Genomic DNA, 15,531 nt, shown 5'->3' on the forward strand with positions numbered 1-15,531 from the left:
TCTGCAGGGAGACTGCTTCCTCCTCTCTCTCTGCCTGCCTCTCTGCCTACTTGTGATCTCTCTCTCTGTCAAATAAATAAATAAAATCTTTAAAAAAAAAAAAAAAAAAAAAAAAATCTAAACAAAAAAAATTATAAAAAAAAATTGGTGCAACTAATCTACCATGTTAAAAGTCAGAATACTATTACATTTGGGGGAGATGAATAGTGACAGGAGTGGTATTTGGGTGACTTCTCGAATGCTGGTATTGTACTATGTTTCTTGATCTGGACAGAGATGACATCAGTGTGCTTCCTTTGTGAGAATTCACCAAGCTATATGTTTATGACTTGGGTACTTTTCGGAATTTATATTATAGTTCAATAAAATATTTACTAAAACAAATAAGTAAGTCTTTGAGGTTTTCACTCACCAGCCGAATCAGTTCTTCTTTTATAAGCCTGGTGATTTCTGCCTTTGCTTTCTGCACAGCCAGTTCATTGGCACCTGGTGAATGAGAGGAAAGCGATATTTGTATTACTAGAATTACACTGGATGTTTATCCATGTCATGGAGATCCAATAGGAAATATTGTAGATCACTTCTTTTTAAAAAGATTTTATTTATTTATTTGACAGAGAGAGACACAGCAAGAGAGGGCACACAAGCAGGAAGAGTGGGAGAGGGAGAAGCAGACCTCTCACTAAGCAGGGAGCCTAATGCAGGGTTCAATCCCAGAACCCTGGGATCATGACCTGAGCTGAAGGCAGGCAGACACTTAACGACTGAGCCACCGAGGTGCCCCTATAGATGACTTTTAAAAACACTGTACTGCCTGCCAATATAGCCTTTCAGAACCTGGTGGAACATCATCCACATTATATAATGGCTGCTTATTATTCTGATTCCTTTTAGAGTTTCAAATATAACCAATGAGATCACATTACATGTGGTGTTAAGAGTTCTTGGTGGCAGGGGAGGAGAGTGGGGTGCCTGGAGTTAAGTGTACAACTCTTGTTTCGATTCAGGTCATGATCGCAGGGTCATGAGCTCAAGCTTCTCATCCTACTCCACACTCAGCAGGGAGTCTGTTTGAGATCTTCTCTTGCTCTCCCTCTGCCCCTCCTGCTCGTGCTCTCTCCCCCAAATTAATAAATAAATCTTAAGAGAAAAAAAAAAGAAGAGTTCTTGGTATGATTAAAAAGAGCAAAGAAAATATGATTAATACTTTGTCCAAAAGAGACTAAGAAAAAAAGTCGAAGAGAAATATAAACTCCTTGGTTCATTTATTTAATAAATACTTATTGGACAATTATTATATTCCCTAAGGTAGAGGACTACCCAAGTTAAAGGAGAAGTGATGCCATGGAATATTTTATGAAGGGAATCCCATGTGCAATGGTACAAATTAGGAAAGGCATGCTTAGGGGTGCCTGGGTGGCTCAGCCGGTTAAGTGTCTGCTTCAGCTCAGGTCATGATCCCAGGGTCCTAGGATCAAGCCCCTCATCAGGCTCCCTGCTTAGTGGGGAGCCTGCTTCTCTCTCTCTCTCTCCCTCCTTCTCTCTCTCTTAAATAAATAAGTTAGGGGGAAAAAAGGGCATGCTGGGGCACCTCGGTGGCTCAGTGGGTTAAGCCTCTGCCTTCAGCTCAGGTCATGATCTCAGGGTCCTGGGATCGAGCCCCACATCGGGCTCTCTGCTCAGCAGGGAGCCTGCTTCCTCCTCTCTCTCTGCCTGCTTCTCTGCCTACTTGTGATCTCTGTCTGTCAAAGAAATAAATAAAATCTTTAAAAAAGAAAAAAAAAGGGCATGCTTAATTACTGAGAGGTATACTGTGGTTGGGAAAGAGTGCAAAAGAACACAGCAAGATAGCCTAGAGGATGAGGGAGTCTGGAGACATTCATTCATTCAGTTATTTTAATTCAAGAAATATGAAGTTCCCACCATGTGTGATATAGACTGAGAGATTCATTACACAAAGAACTCATTCATGCTCTTTATGATCTTGCAGACTGTTAGAAAAACAAACTTATAAAGATACTATAACAGAATGAGAAGGTAGGAAGCTGTCTATCAGAATGACTTCTAAATAACATTCCTTACAAAAACCTCTCTCTCAGTTCTCCAGGCAGAGTTAAATGGCTAAGAGTTGAGAAGCAAATAAAGTAAGAATAAAGCAAATACTAAATCCAAGAGGAAAAACAGGTATTATCAGCACTGATGGTAGCTGAAATTCAATTCTGAGACTGCTGTACTTCAAGTGCTCATGTGACATCTAGCTGGAAATGTCAGTTAAGGCCAGTGGAAATATGGACCAGAAGTAAAGGAGACCTGGAGATGAGAGAGCCATGAAGGGTAGCGTGGAGGGATCTAAAGCCAAGGGACAATGTCAGGGAGCAGGTAAGTCTAGATAGGTAGCACACACCAAAAATAAATAAATAAATAAAATAATAATAAATAAACAAAAGCTAAAAAAGAGGGCCAGCTGGGTGGCTCAGTCGATTAAGGATCTGACTCTTGGTTTCAGTTCAGGTCATGATCTGAGGGTCATGAGATCAAGCTCCACGTCAGGTTCTGCGCTGACTGTGCAGCCTCCTTAAGACTCTCTCTCTCCCTCTGCCCCACAACTCCCCTCCCTGGCCAAATATTCAAAATAAACAAAGAAAAGAAAATAAAAATTAAAAAAATAAAAGATAGGTAGCACAGTGTACACTGATAAAAATGAAAGAGCTGTACCAACAGACTAGAAATTAAGCACTAGGAGTGAAATGTTAAACAATATGAAAACTAGAGATGCAATGTAGAAAACTATGTATTTATCATTTTATGTAAGAAAAAGAAATCAGGAAAACAAGCCATGGAATTCCCCTTATTAGACAGAAATGACCTTTTCTGATCCCAAAGAGAGTAAAGGAAGGGAGGAGAGGAAGAAAGGAAAGAGATGAAGAAGGAAAAGGAAGAGGAGAGGAGAAATAGTAAGGGGAAGAAGAAGAAACAGTTTAACAATAGGAAGGAAAGAGCCAGGAGTATGGCTGTGAAGTTATAGCAACATATCTAATCTAAATCCTACACCTCCACCAGCCAGCAACCACACATTTTAAAGCTGTGGGTGCTGGAAGAGAAGAGAGCTGGATGAAAGTAAACAAAAGGGTAGAATCAAGAGCAAAGCCAGACTAAAAATTACAACCAAAATGAAATTCAGGAGGAAAATATGCTACTCGGCATGAGTTGGTGTGAAGCTTGTTGATATTCTGTGCTGTTTTATTTTTTATTTTTTTATTTTTTTTAAAGATTTTATTTATTTATTTGACAGAGATCACAAGTAGGCAGAGAGGCAGGCAGAGACAGAGAGGGGAAAGCAGGCTCCCTGCTGAGCAGAGAGCCCGATGCGGGACTCGATCCCAGGACCCTGAGATCATGACCTGAGCCGAAGGCAGAGGCTTAAGCCACTGAGCCACCCAGGCGCCCCTTCTGTGCTGTTTTAAAAAGAAAGAAAATGACACTCTCACCTAAATCCAAGTAGAAGAATAATTTTCCTATTTTAGTTAGAGCCTGACCATTTGGACCAGTTTAAAGTTTTGACTTATAAACCCTCTTTAGGTAATAGGTTACATATGTTTATAAGCTGCCATGGAAAAGAGGCATTTCCTTTCATTGGTCCTAAAACAACTCTGGCTGCTTTTAAGGGATTCTCCACTAGTAAAAAGAGAGGGTCACAAAACAGGCTATAAATTATACAGGATGGCTAGGCACATAAGTCCTTCCTGTTCTCCTTCCCGCTGCCTGGTGGGAGGCCTGAAACTGCTGACCCACACAGAGCCTCCAAGGAACCAGGCAGTAGGGTCCCTCCAATTACAGAACTAGAAACAGATGACACTAGGCTCCTTCTAACACCTGTTTCATCCTATTAGAGTTCAGGTGATTTGGCTGGAGTTTCCAAAACTAAAATCTTTTTTTTTTTTTTTTTTTTTTATTTGACAGAGAGAGATCAGAAGTAGGCAGAGAGGTAGGCAGAGAGAGAGGAGGAACCAAGGCTCCCCAAAACTAAAATCTTTTAAAAAACTAATTATCTATGAAAATCTCAAAGCTTTGGATCATTTTAATTACTAATGTCCAGTTCTTAACCATCACTATAGCTCTAGAATTCTAAAGATTCATTTTCGACAAGATTACCTTATTACATAGAGTTTGGAAAAGACTGGATTAGGTTATAAAAATTAGATGTTATTTCCCAAGTACAAGTTGACAGTGGAGAGAAATGACCAGAAGCATTCTACGTGGATGGAAAAGTCAAGCCGAAGCTGTGGGCTTCTCATTTCACTTAGCAGTAGAGGAGATTATGTTCTGATAAATTTCTATGTAAGATGAACCTTGACATATTACTTATACTATACTAAACACAATTACCTTTAAATTCAAGAATTACACAGAGGATCCTTTTTCAAAGCAAACAATCTTATCTCTGATTTACGTCTTTATAAGGCAGGCATTTAAAAGTATTAGTTTTGCTTAAATGACACCCATGATATTAAAGCTGAAAATAAAAGGATGATTGCATGTATACCAGGGTTTTATCATCAGATTCCACTGGAAGACACTGTGTCTCCAACCTGTATGGTCTAAAGAACAACGGAGTAGGGGAGACCTGTAAAGTTCCAGGTGCAGAAAGATGTCAGTGTAACTTTCTCTCCTTAAAGCACTAGGTGACAGCTATCCTCATTTTAGTACACAATAAGGAAAAGTACCAGATGATTTAGAAACACACAGCCACTGGTAGAACAAAAGTCTTTTGGGACACATAAAAGGATGCATTTAAAAACCTGACTTAGTAAAAGTCACAATCACAAAAAAAAAAAACCCCAAAACCCATGCAATTTGCTTAGCTCTAGCTCTACATCCTTTGTATACCATTTTAAAATATGCATGAATCTTAAATATGCATGCATTTTAAAATATGCATGAAATAACGGCAGAATGGCAATAACAGGGAACATATAAAGGCTGCATTCAAGTTTCCCTACTGCCACAATTCATCATTAACTTTAAAAGGTCCTATAGTGGGTCGCCTGGGTGGCTCAGTGGGTTAAAGCCTCTGCCTTCGACTCAGGTCATGATCCCAGAGTCCTGGGATCAAGCCCGGCATTGGGCTCTCTGCTCAGCGAGGAGCCTGCTTCCTCCTCTCTCTCTGCCTGCCTCTCCACCTACTTGTGATCTCTGTCAAATAAATAAATAAATAAATCTCAAAAAAAAAAAAAAAAAATCAAATATGAATTCCTTTACAAAATTAAATAAGATTTACAAATTTCAGCCACACTGGTCATATTGTGAGTGCTCCACAGCCATTACAGAGCTTTCCCTTGGACAGTGCAGCTTTTAAGAAATCAAATAGAGAATAGGCCTGTCAAGTAATACTTTGTATCCTGAAGACAAACGACTATGGGGCCTAATCAGATGCATTATTCAAAAAATTTATTAAGTGTTTACCATCTGCTCTAAGAACAGAGCAGATGATAAAGTCACTACATCCACAGAACTCAAATTGCTAGGGGTGGGGGGAACACAGACAAGTAAAAATATACTACAATTTCTGTGATGAGTACTGTGAAGAAAAATAAACAGGTAAAGAGCTAGGATGAGGTAAGGCTTCTTTTCTCAGAAGTGATGTGTGCACCTCAAAGTAACTAGGCTAGTGCCTGAGATAACACACAAGGTGAGAAAGGGTCCTCTGGAACCATCAAAGCCCTTTAAAGCCCTAAGTATGCAGACTTTGAGCTTACGGAACACACAGAATGAACCTCTCCACAGCTCCAAAACCAGGATGCAACAAATATTTAGTTCATTAAATAGATGAATTGGATCTGACTGGTCTACACTTGTAAGTCTACTACAAAACTATTCAGATTAAATATAAATGAAGGGACGCAAGTGGTCCTACTATGCAGTGGGAGAATACATTAGGGGAGGGGCACCTGGGTGGCTCAGTGGGTTAAAGCCTCTGCCTTTGGCTCAGGTCATGATTCCAGGGTTCTGGGATCAAGCCCCGCATCAGGCTCTCTGCTCAGCAGGGAGCCTGCTTCCCCCTCTCTCTCTGCCTGCCTCTCTGCCTACTTGTGATCACTGTCTGTCAAATAAATAAATAAAATCTTTAAAAAAAAAAAAATACATTAGGAGAAAAATAAAAATGGAAACTCTTTCAAACTCATTCATGAATGTGTGAAATAAAGTTAAAACCAAATCTGACTGGGGTGCATGGGTGGCTCACTAAGTTAAGCACCCAACTCTTAGTTTAGGTTCAGGTCATGAGATCTAATCCTGGGTAAGGCTCCATGCTCAGCAAAGAGTGTGCTTGAGATTCTCTCCCCTTCCCTCTCCCTCTGCTACTCTCCCTGCTTGTGTGCACCCCCACCCCACACAATCTCTCAAATAAATAAAATCTAAAAACAAAACAGAACACACAAAAAAACCCAAATCTGATCACTCTATATGATACTTGTATACTTTGTGCTATGGTATCATCTGTCCTCATTTTTTTTTAAAGATATGCAAGAGCTTTTATGGGCATAATTTCACAGGGACTACTTGCTTGGATAAAGATTCATTACGTGAGCTAATATACTGATTTACTTTCTAACATAAACTCTGGCCAGATTGTTCTACTTATTAGAAGCATAAACACATCAGTCCTTAAAATACATGTTTTCTTTTAGAGTGATTCTCTAATTTGACTGAATTATCAAGACTGGAAAAGAGATCCATATACAGATCACTGACCTCTCTATATGTACTCAATTTCTAAATAAAGACCTTAAATAATATATGAAATTATTTTTTTCTTGTAAGTGTTCCTTATTTTTACTCTCTTTAGAACTGACCTTATATTCTCTCCATGCCTGTTACATCTATATCAACTCTGACCTAACTCAAGACTGCAATAGAACAGTAATACATACTTTCAATTGCCAAGTAAATTTTCCGCTCTCCTTCCTTAGGTTCTTTGCCAGGTGGGAAATATGTTCCTCTGATTGTAATTGCAGCCTCAGAATATTCACTGATTCTCTGCAGAGCTTCCTTAGAGGTAACTTTCCACCTAGCAGTCTATGAAAGAAAGAGTGGGGGAAAAATACCACTTTACAACAGGACAAAAACCTGGTGTATTGACAAAGAATAGGCAAGTTAAATAATACTATGATCAATATCAATATAATTAACACCTTCACATAAAATCATTAGATCCTAATGTAACTAGAATATATTTATATAAATAAAATTTCTATTGTTGTCTCCCTCATCTAAATAAAAAGTGAAGTAGCTATTAAAATGTTCATGGGTTTTAAAGAAGGTATTTTTGCTACTCAAGAAGAGTTTTTACTCCATGATTTAAAAAGGTTGAAAACTATTACTTGCCTGTGGGAAGTCATTGATCTCTAATTCTTCCTCATATCTCTTAAAAGATTCATTCTGTCCACCATCCTGTCTCTCCTCTTCTTGTTTCTCCAAAGGCACATAATTGAGCTTGGCATTAATCTTTTCAGCAAGTTGCTCTGCAATGGTTTTGGCAGACACAGTGGGAGCCAGGATGGTGCCACCTCTGAGAATTGCATTGGTAGCCTGTTGCATCACATCCTGTAGTTAAAGAAGACCTACAGTCAAATCTCAAATGAGGGCAGAGATAAGATCAGGATCCTACCACAAATTATTCTCTGGAAAGCCACTAACTAGAAGCATCTTTCTATTGCAGAGTCCTACTCACGTGCAATTTAGCAGTATATATTAATAGTTTAATATATCTATCTCCCTTACACTGATGAGAAAAATAAAGAATATTCAACTTTATTATTAAAAATTCTACTGGATCATAATTAGGTAACTCTTGATATCAAATACAGTAAAATGTTTCTAAAATCATTTATATAACTCTGTGGCTCCTTAGAGTTTCCTCTAAATTAGCATCTTTGTCCACTACCACTGAACTCTCCTCCCGCCACAACCCAAACCCATGTCCAATAAAATGACAATAAATGAATGACTTGCTTTTTTACTTTATTTTGTACTTACACCTTTTAATTTGAACTTAATTTTACTATATGCCTAATGTGGGCAGAACTCTGTAGGTAATACATGACTCAAACCTCAAGCTTTTGTAACAATGAGAAGGCATGGCTATTTGCTTTCACCAGTAAAGAGTTATTAGCAATAATAATCCCAGAGAATATTAGATTAGGCACTATAATCCCTGTTTTCAGAAGAAGTAAGGCGTGAGTACAGCAGACATTTCACAGTAACTCACTGGCTAAACACCTGATCTTAGCCAAGCAGCAGAGAAGAGATTCTCGCTGGCTCAACAAAACAAACAGAAACCTGAGATTCTAAGCCTCGTCTGCAGCTGCCTCATTAAGTCAGTCCACTAGCATCTGGCTTGGGTGTTACAGTCCTAAAGCTACCTAGCCTACTGGACAGAGGGCTCTATAGCTCCACAAACTCTCAAAAGCTTCAAAACACTGTTAAAATACACAAACTATTCTTTGGGAATGCTATGAAAGTTTACTCTTAGTTAAAAATTAAGTTGATAATTTTTAAAAATTAGGGGCGCCTGGGTGGCTTAGTGGGTTAAGCCTCTGCCTTCAGCTCAGGTCATGATCTCGGTGTCCTAGGATTGAGCCCCATGTTGGGCTCTCTGCTCAGCGGGGAGCCTGCTTCCCCGCAGCCTTCCCACCCCCGCTCCCTCTGCCTGCCTCTCTGCGTACTTGTGATCACTCTCTCTCTGTCAAATAAATAAATAAAAATCTAAAAAAAAGAAAAAATTAATTAAAAAAAGCTCTCAAGAGAAAGATGGCATGTGAAATATTTAACACATTTTCCACTGGTTAAGCCCATGTTAGTTTGAGTTATGTAACCAGGTATTTCGCTTCTGAGGAATTGTTTGTGTGCCCAATAAATCATCCAATAAAAGCAGATCAAGAAAGAAAAAGCAGAGTGCCTGGGTGGCTCAGTCAGTTAAGTAACTGCCGTTGGCTCAGGTCGTGATCCCAGGGTCCTAGAATTGAGCCCCACATCGGGCTCTCTGCTGAATGGGGAGTCTGCTTCCCCTGTGTACCTTCCCCTGCTTGTGCTCTCTCTTTCTCTCTCAAATAAATAAGTAAAATCTTAAAAAAAAAAAAAAAAGGAAAAAGAAACGGAGTTATTTCCTTAAGATTTTGGTAAGCTCAATCAGAATATTACTTTAAAAAACAATCAGCACCTAACATCCTTCAGTTAGGAGTTCCAAAATAGGCATTAGGACTTCAGTTAACCATTTAAGAAGCATCATCCAAATGCAGTAATTGAAGAATCCTGTATTCAGATTAAGTTAAATTCCCACTAACTCAATATCTAGAACAAATGGTTTACTTGCACTGACATAAAAAGTAATGACTAAAACTTGGAACAAATTACTTAATACCTGAGACTCAATGCCCAAATTCTTCTGAGCATTGATTCTAAGAGCCAATCTCTTAGCAATTTCTAATTTCTCAGCATTTCCTGCAGTTGGAGCAGGAACACTGGATGTTCCAGGAGCAGCCATATCTTTAACTCTCTTCTTTGAATTAAACATACTTTCAATTTGTTCATCAATCTAAATAAGAAAAAAAAAAGATTAATAAAAATTGGATTAAAAATACCAATTTAGATATATCCACAGAAACTAATAAAGAATATTTCTATCAAATGACTAGAATTAGACACTTATATTTATGTTAATTCAACCACACAGACCAACAGGAAAACAGACCAGCTACTTGTTGAGGGTAGCACATTTTAAAAAATCAGTTACCTAGTTACCTATGGCAGGAGAAACGAAAAAGATTAAGAGAAAGAAAACAGAGAATACAATGCCACATAAACCAAGTGAGCACACTCCTAAGTGGTCCAGAAAATACATTCCAGTTTAGCAATTGAGGAACATGTGCTGTCAAGACACAGCACCCAACATGTTGCAGCTGAGAAGTCAGTATGACTTGAGGCTAAATTAAACTGCAATGGCAGAGGCTGGAAAAAGGGCAGTATAACTCAAGGCCAGTAGGCCACTAAAAATACAGTCAACAGTTCTCAGGGAGAATGGTTCATGTTCCCAAGGCGGGGGTCTCCAAATCCTTCCCAACTTCTAAATGTAAATGGATTTGCCTTAAAAACTGGGTAACAGAAGGGCACCTGGGGGGCTTAGTTGGTTAAGTGTCGGCCTTCAGCTCCGGTCATGATCCTAGGGTCCTGGGGTGGAGCTGCACGAAAGGCTCCCTTGCTCAACGGGGAGTCGGCTTCTCCCTCTTCCTCTGCCCCCTCCCCACTCATGGTCTCTCTCTCCCCCAAATAAATAAAAACTTAAAAAAAGAATTGGGTAACAGAATCAGAAAATAAGGCTTTACTATTTAATTCCTTTGAAACCAAAAAAGGAAAAAAAGTAAGGTTGGTTTTCTCACCAAAGCAAGAAAAAAGGGTGACTGCCTCAGCTCTTCCAGGAGCCATTTAAGTCCAACTGTAACTGTGTCATCCTGACTAGACACATCTACCTTATAAGCTATTTGCATTTCCTTTTAAAGATGCCTTCTGCCCAACAATGACTATTGATAATACCCACTAAAGAGACACAAAACCGTTTATATACCTAAATTAAGCTAATAAGGCCTTATGTGCTAAAACTCAAACCAAGGGAAGAGCAAGGGTAAGGTTTTTAAAAATTAATTAGGTGGGGCACCTGGGTGGCTCAGTCAGTTGAAGCATCTGACTCGTGATTTCAGCTCAGGTCAAGGTTGTGAGACTCAGCCCTGCGAAGGGCTCCACTCTCAGTGCTGATTCTCTCTCTCCCTCCTTCTGCCCTTCCTACTCATGCTTACTTGTCTCGCTCACAAATTAATAAGAAAAAAAACTAACCAGAGAGATTCAATGAGATTCAAAACAATGTTCAAGGTAACAAAAAAACCTGAGGTGGTTTTTTGGGGAGCCTGGGTGGCTTCAGTAGGTTAAAGCATACGACTCCTGATTTCTGCTCGGGTCATGATCTCAGTGTTGTGAGACTGAGCCCTGAGTCCGTCTCCATGCTGGGTGTGCATCCCGCTTAAGATTCTCTCTCCCCCTCTGCCCCTACCCACCCTAAAAAAGAAAATAAAACTGGGAGGTGATTTCAAAGCAGGGCCATCAATTCTTTAATATTTTTCTTCTTAAATGGTGGAGCCTCTCCTTGAGGGTGGGCTGACATATTTCTAAGAGACAGAATAAAGTAGTAGTGCCAGTGTGTGACTTTAGACATTAGTCATAAAAGGCCTTAAGGCTTCCTCTTTGCTCACTCCTTCAGCTCAATCACTTTGGGAAAAGCCAACCGCCATGTTTTGAGGACACACAGGCAGAGGAAAGAAAAGAGGTATCCTGCCAACAGCACAGTGAGTGAGCCATCTTAAAAGAACATGATCCTGTATCAGCCAAGCCTTCAGACTGCCATGCCCTGGGACACCAGCTTTACTGCAACCTCAGTGATACCCTAAGCCAGAACTACCAGGCTAAACTAAACTGTTCCTGATCTCCTACCCCAAAAGAAATATGAGATAATAAATGTTTGTTGTCTTACCTACAAGGTTTTAGATTGATTTGTTACACCATAAGCAAAAACTGTAACACTGACTTAATTAAATTTTAAGTCAGTATGGTATACTAGAAAGAAACGGTGTAGGGTTAATGAGAGATGTGGGGTCTGGCGCTGTCTGAGCTTAACAGGCAATGTGGCTGTGGGCCAAATACTTTTTCTGAGCAGCAAATTCCTCAAACAAGATCAGAATGAATTCCGATTCTAAAATTATGTCCTGAGCTTAGGTTTAATCGAAAAAAACAAAACAAAAACAAAACTTCTATGATCAATGATCAAATGCATTAGAGGATTTCTGAGTTAAAGTTAAACAAGCTTCTTGAATTGAGGATTTTATACATACTTTGATATGCTAATAACATTACTAGTGGTATACATTAGGGAAAGTTTCCAAAAATTATTTTATAATGAAAACATGCTCTTCTAAAGTTACAGCTTCTTTGGGTTCCAATGGATACTCTGTGAAACCACGAATATGCTGAGTTCTCAGGGCCCCTCTTCACTGGGTCACAAATAATGCCATTAGCTAAGACCATGACATCTGAAGTAAGATTGGAATGGGTACAGGACCCAGCTCATTCCATTAATTGTTATGTAAATCTGAAAAGATTATTTCTAAGTCTCAGTCTCTTCAATTATAAAATAGGAATACTCTTTTGAGTATCTACCTTGTCTGGATAATGTGCAGAACTAAATGAAGTATTCCCTGTAAAGCATCTGACACCATGCATGGCACTTAGTAACACTCAAAAATGCCAACTATTAATGCTTTTTGTTTAAGTAAGCTCTACTATACCCAACATGGGTGGGGCTTACATCCAGGACCCAAAGATGAAAACTCACATGCTCAACCAACTGAGCCCCGCCAGGTGTCCTGCTGACTACTATTAATGACAATATTCTATAACGATTAAGTTTAACAAAATAAAAATATTAGTACTAATATTATAAAAGACATGGGGAGCCAGGGACTTTTCACATCACTACAGGGGATGCAGACTAGTAATCACTTTGCAGGAGGACAATCTAACAATAACAATGTTTCAGAACCAAATTCGATCACCTTTTAGCCTAGCAATTCCATTTACACATTCAACTTCAACTTAATCTGATGAATGTGCAAAATTAAATGCACAAGGATAAGCAATAAAGAACAGTTTATGATTAAATATATTTCAAATATGAATATACAGAAACAACCCACATATTGAAAATTAGGGGTTTGATTAAACTGTGGAACATCCATATAATGAATTATTATGTAACCATTAAGAATAATGTAAAGGGGCGCCTGGGTGGCTCAGTGGGTTAAAGTCTCTGCCTTCAGCTCAGGTCATGATCCCAGGATTCTGGGATTGAGCCCTGCACTGGGCTCTCAGCTCAGCAGGGAGCCTGCATCCCTTCCTCTCTCTCTGCTTGCCTCTCTGCCTACTTGTGATCTCTGTCAAATGAATAATAAATAAAAATCTTAAAAAAAAAAAAAAAAAAAAAAGAATAATGTAAGAATGAGGGGTGCCTGGGTGGCTCAGTCAGTTCAGCATCTAACTCTTCATTTTGGCTCAGGTCATGATCTCAAGGTCATGGGAGTAAGCGCTGGTAGGGTCTGTGCTCAGCAGGGAGTGTGCATGATATACTCTCCCACCCCTCCCTCCACTTGGCATGTGGGCGCGCTCTCTCTCAAATAAACAGAAATAAATCTTTAAAAATTCACTTTAAAAAAATGCAAGAACGAATTTACTAAAACAAGAAGATTTTAACCTAAGACTATTGTTGTAAAGAAGGTTTATAAAGCAGTATGGCCTCATTTTTATGAAGTTACATAAAGATGGGTAGGGCATATGAGAATATATACAGAGACAGGGAAAGGGTGGGGAAGGGCACATACCAAAAAGGTTTGCAAGAACTGGCTATCTCAACAAGAGATAAGAATGGTACGGACGAAAGCAACAATGCTTCGACTGGCAAGAATGAGGCTTAGAAAAAGGATACTTACATCAACTGCAGCATCCTCATCATCTGAATCTTGCAGACCAAGAGCCGCTTTTTGCAACTTTTTCCTTTCATTAGCCAAAGCTTGTTCTGTTTCATCAAACTTGAATCCCTTACCAGAGAACCCACTACTCTTTTTAATTATTTTCCCTTCCTTTCAAGGAAAAATAAAAAAAGGTTAGTTTCATACTAAAAAGCTTAAGTGTTCAAGAACTTAGGTGTAATTATTTTCCAAGGTCGTACAGGTCAATGTAACAAAAACAGTTCATCTAGCACAAGAACAACAAAAAAGAACTCTACGTAATACTGAGCTGAAGCAAGAGAGGATTTTTTTTTCACTCCTTTTCCCCCACCTAAAGAGATAAAATAATCCTATCAAGGTTTACAAGTATTAAATATTCAATACAATAATGAGCTGCATAAAAACAATGGGAGTTAAAAAAAACTCACAGCTTTCTGCTGATCTTTGAAATCACTCCAAAGTTTCTCCAGATCAGGAGGTACTGCAGTTCCTGATAATTCAAGAGCTTTAATTATGTCACCGGCATAGCGAGCTTGATCTTCTGTGATAAAAGTATATGCATAACCCTAAAAAATGATAAGAAAGTGGAACTATTAGGCACTAACAACATGACTCTTACTCAGATCACAAGATAAAATTTGAAGCACCTAATATATCCTCATAAGACTAACTTCATTACTAAAGAATTTTTAAAAAAGGAGAGTCCTACTAAATTCTTTAATGCTACAAGTGAAATATCTAAGTTTAATATTTAAAAATAAGCAAAACCAAGGGCGCCTGGGTGGCTCAGTGGGTTTGGCCTCTGCCTTTAGCTCGGGTCATGATCTCGGGGTCCTGGGATTGAGCCCCGAATCGGGCTCTCTGCTCAGCAGGGAGCCTCCTTCCCCTTCTCTCTCTGCCTACTTGTGATCTCTCTGTGAAGTAAATAAATAAAATCTTAAAAAAAAATTCTGTAGGAAGGTGCTTTCTTTAAAAAAAAAAAATAAGCAAAACCAGAAAATGTGATTTCTTCAAGTATATAGAATTATGATTTTAGATAAATGCACAAATGCACTGTCATAGGAATTTTAATACAGTACATTATTCCCCACCCCCTTTTTTTTTAAAGATTTTATTTATTTATTTGACAGACGGAGATCACAAGTAGGCAGAGAGGCAGGCAGAGAGAAAGGGAAGCAGGCTCCCTGCGGGCTCAATCCCAGCATCCCTGGGATCCTGACCTGAGACGAAGGCAGAGGCTTTAACCCACTGAGCCACCCAGGCACACCTCCTCTACATAGTTTTTAAGACCAATAAAAGATTTTTAAAAATTTATGTGTGCATATATGTATTTGTGTGTATGTATGCACATACATATACATGCACAACTCTAGCCTTTTTCTTGCCTGAACCACAAAGCTCCTGGAGGGACACCTGGGTGGCTTAGTCCATTAAGTGTCTGTCTTCAGTTCAGGTCATGATCCCAAGGTCCTAAGATTGAGTTCTGCATTAAGCTCCTTGCTCAGCGGGGAGCCTGCTTTTCCCTCTACCTGCCACTCCCCCTGTTCATAATCTCTCTGACAAATAAATAAAATCTTAAAAAAAAAAAGCTTCTGGAGACATGTGAAACCTATGGCTTTAGAGAATCCCAGGGAGATGATGTAGCTGACTTCATCTTTTTATAATATGCATATGTGTGTATACAAGTATATGTATACACAACACATATATATATACACACACATATGTACAAAAAAATATATACACACACACACATATACAAAAATGAAGTTAGTTACAGCAATTCTTTAAGGTTTGTATGCACACACACACACATACAGCACACCCCCCATATGACAGAGACTGGATGTAGACCAAAAAGGCTACAATTTTTACTATGTGCCCCTATACACACTTTCCCAAATCTATAGAATAACTCAGGTTAAAAGAA

The 15,531-nt window shown here is 38.9% G+C and overlaps 1 protein-coding gene across 2 annotated transcripts in view; it reads right to left on the bottom strand.

Moving 5' to 3' along the window:
* Positions 1 to 15,531, bottom strand: part of DDX46 (DEAD-box helicase 46) — a 67,387-nt gene that overhangs the window by 3,021 nt on the left and 48,835 nt on the right. Inside the window, exons 17-22 of one of the 2 annotated variants that reach the window (XM_045999733.1) lie at positions 14,030 to 14,167; positions 13,584 to 13,733; positions 9,419 to 9,592; positions 7,384 to 7,602; positions 6,930 to 7,074; positions 413 to 486 (exon numbers count right to left, since the gene is read on the bottom strand). In XM_045999733.1, the coding sequence (XP_045855689.1) occupies positions 413 to 486; positions 6,930 to 7,074; positions 7,384 to 7,602; positions 9,419 to 9,592; positions 13,584 to 13,733; positions 14,030 to 14,167 (900 nt within the window). Of the gene's footprint in view, positions 1 to 412; positions 487 to 6,929; positions 7,075 to 7,383; positions 7,603 to 9,415; positions 9,593 to 13,583; positions 13,734 to 14,029; positions 14,168 to 15,531 lie in introns of both variants that reach the window. The other variant, XM_045999734.1, reaches the window with a different exon arrangement.

Source organism: Meles meles, chromosome 3, assembly GCF_922984935.1.
Source record: "Meles meles chromosome 3, mMelMel3.1 paternal haplotype, whole genome shotgun sequence".
Classification (NCBI taxonomy): domain Eukaryota; kingdom Metazoa; phylum Chordata; class Mammalia; order Carnivora; family Mustelidae; genus Meles; species Meles meles.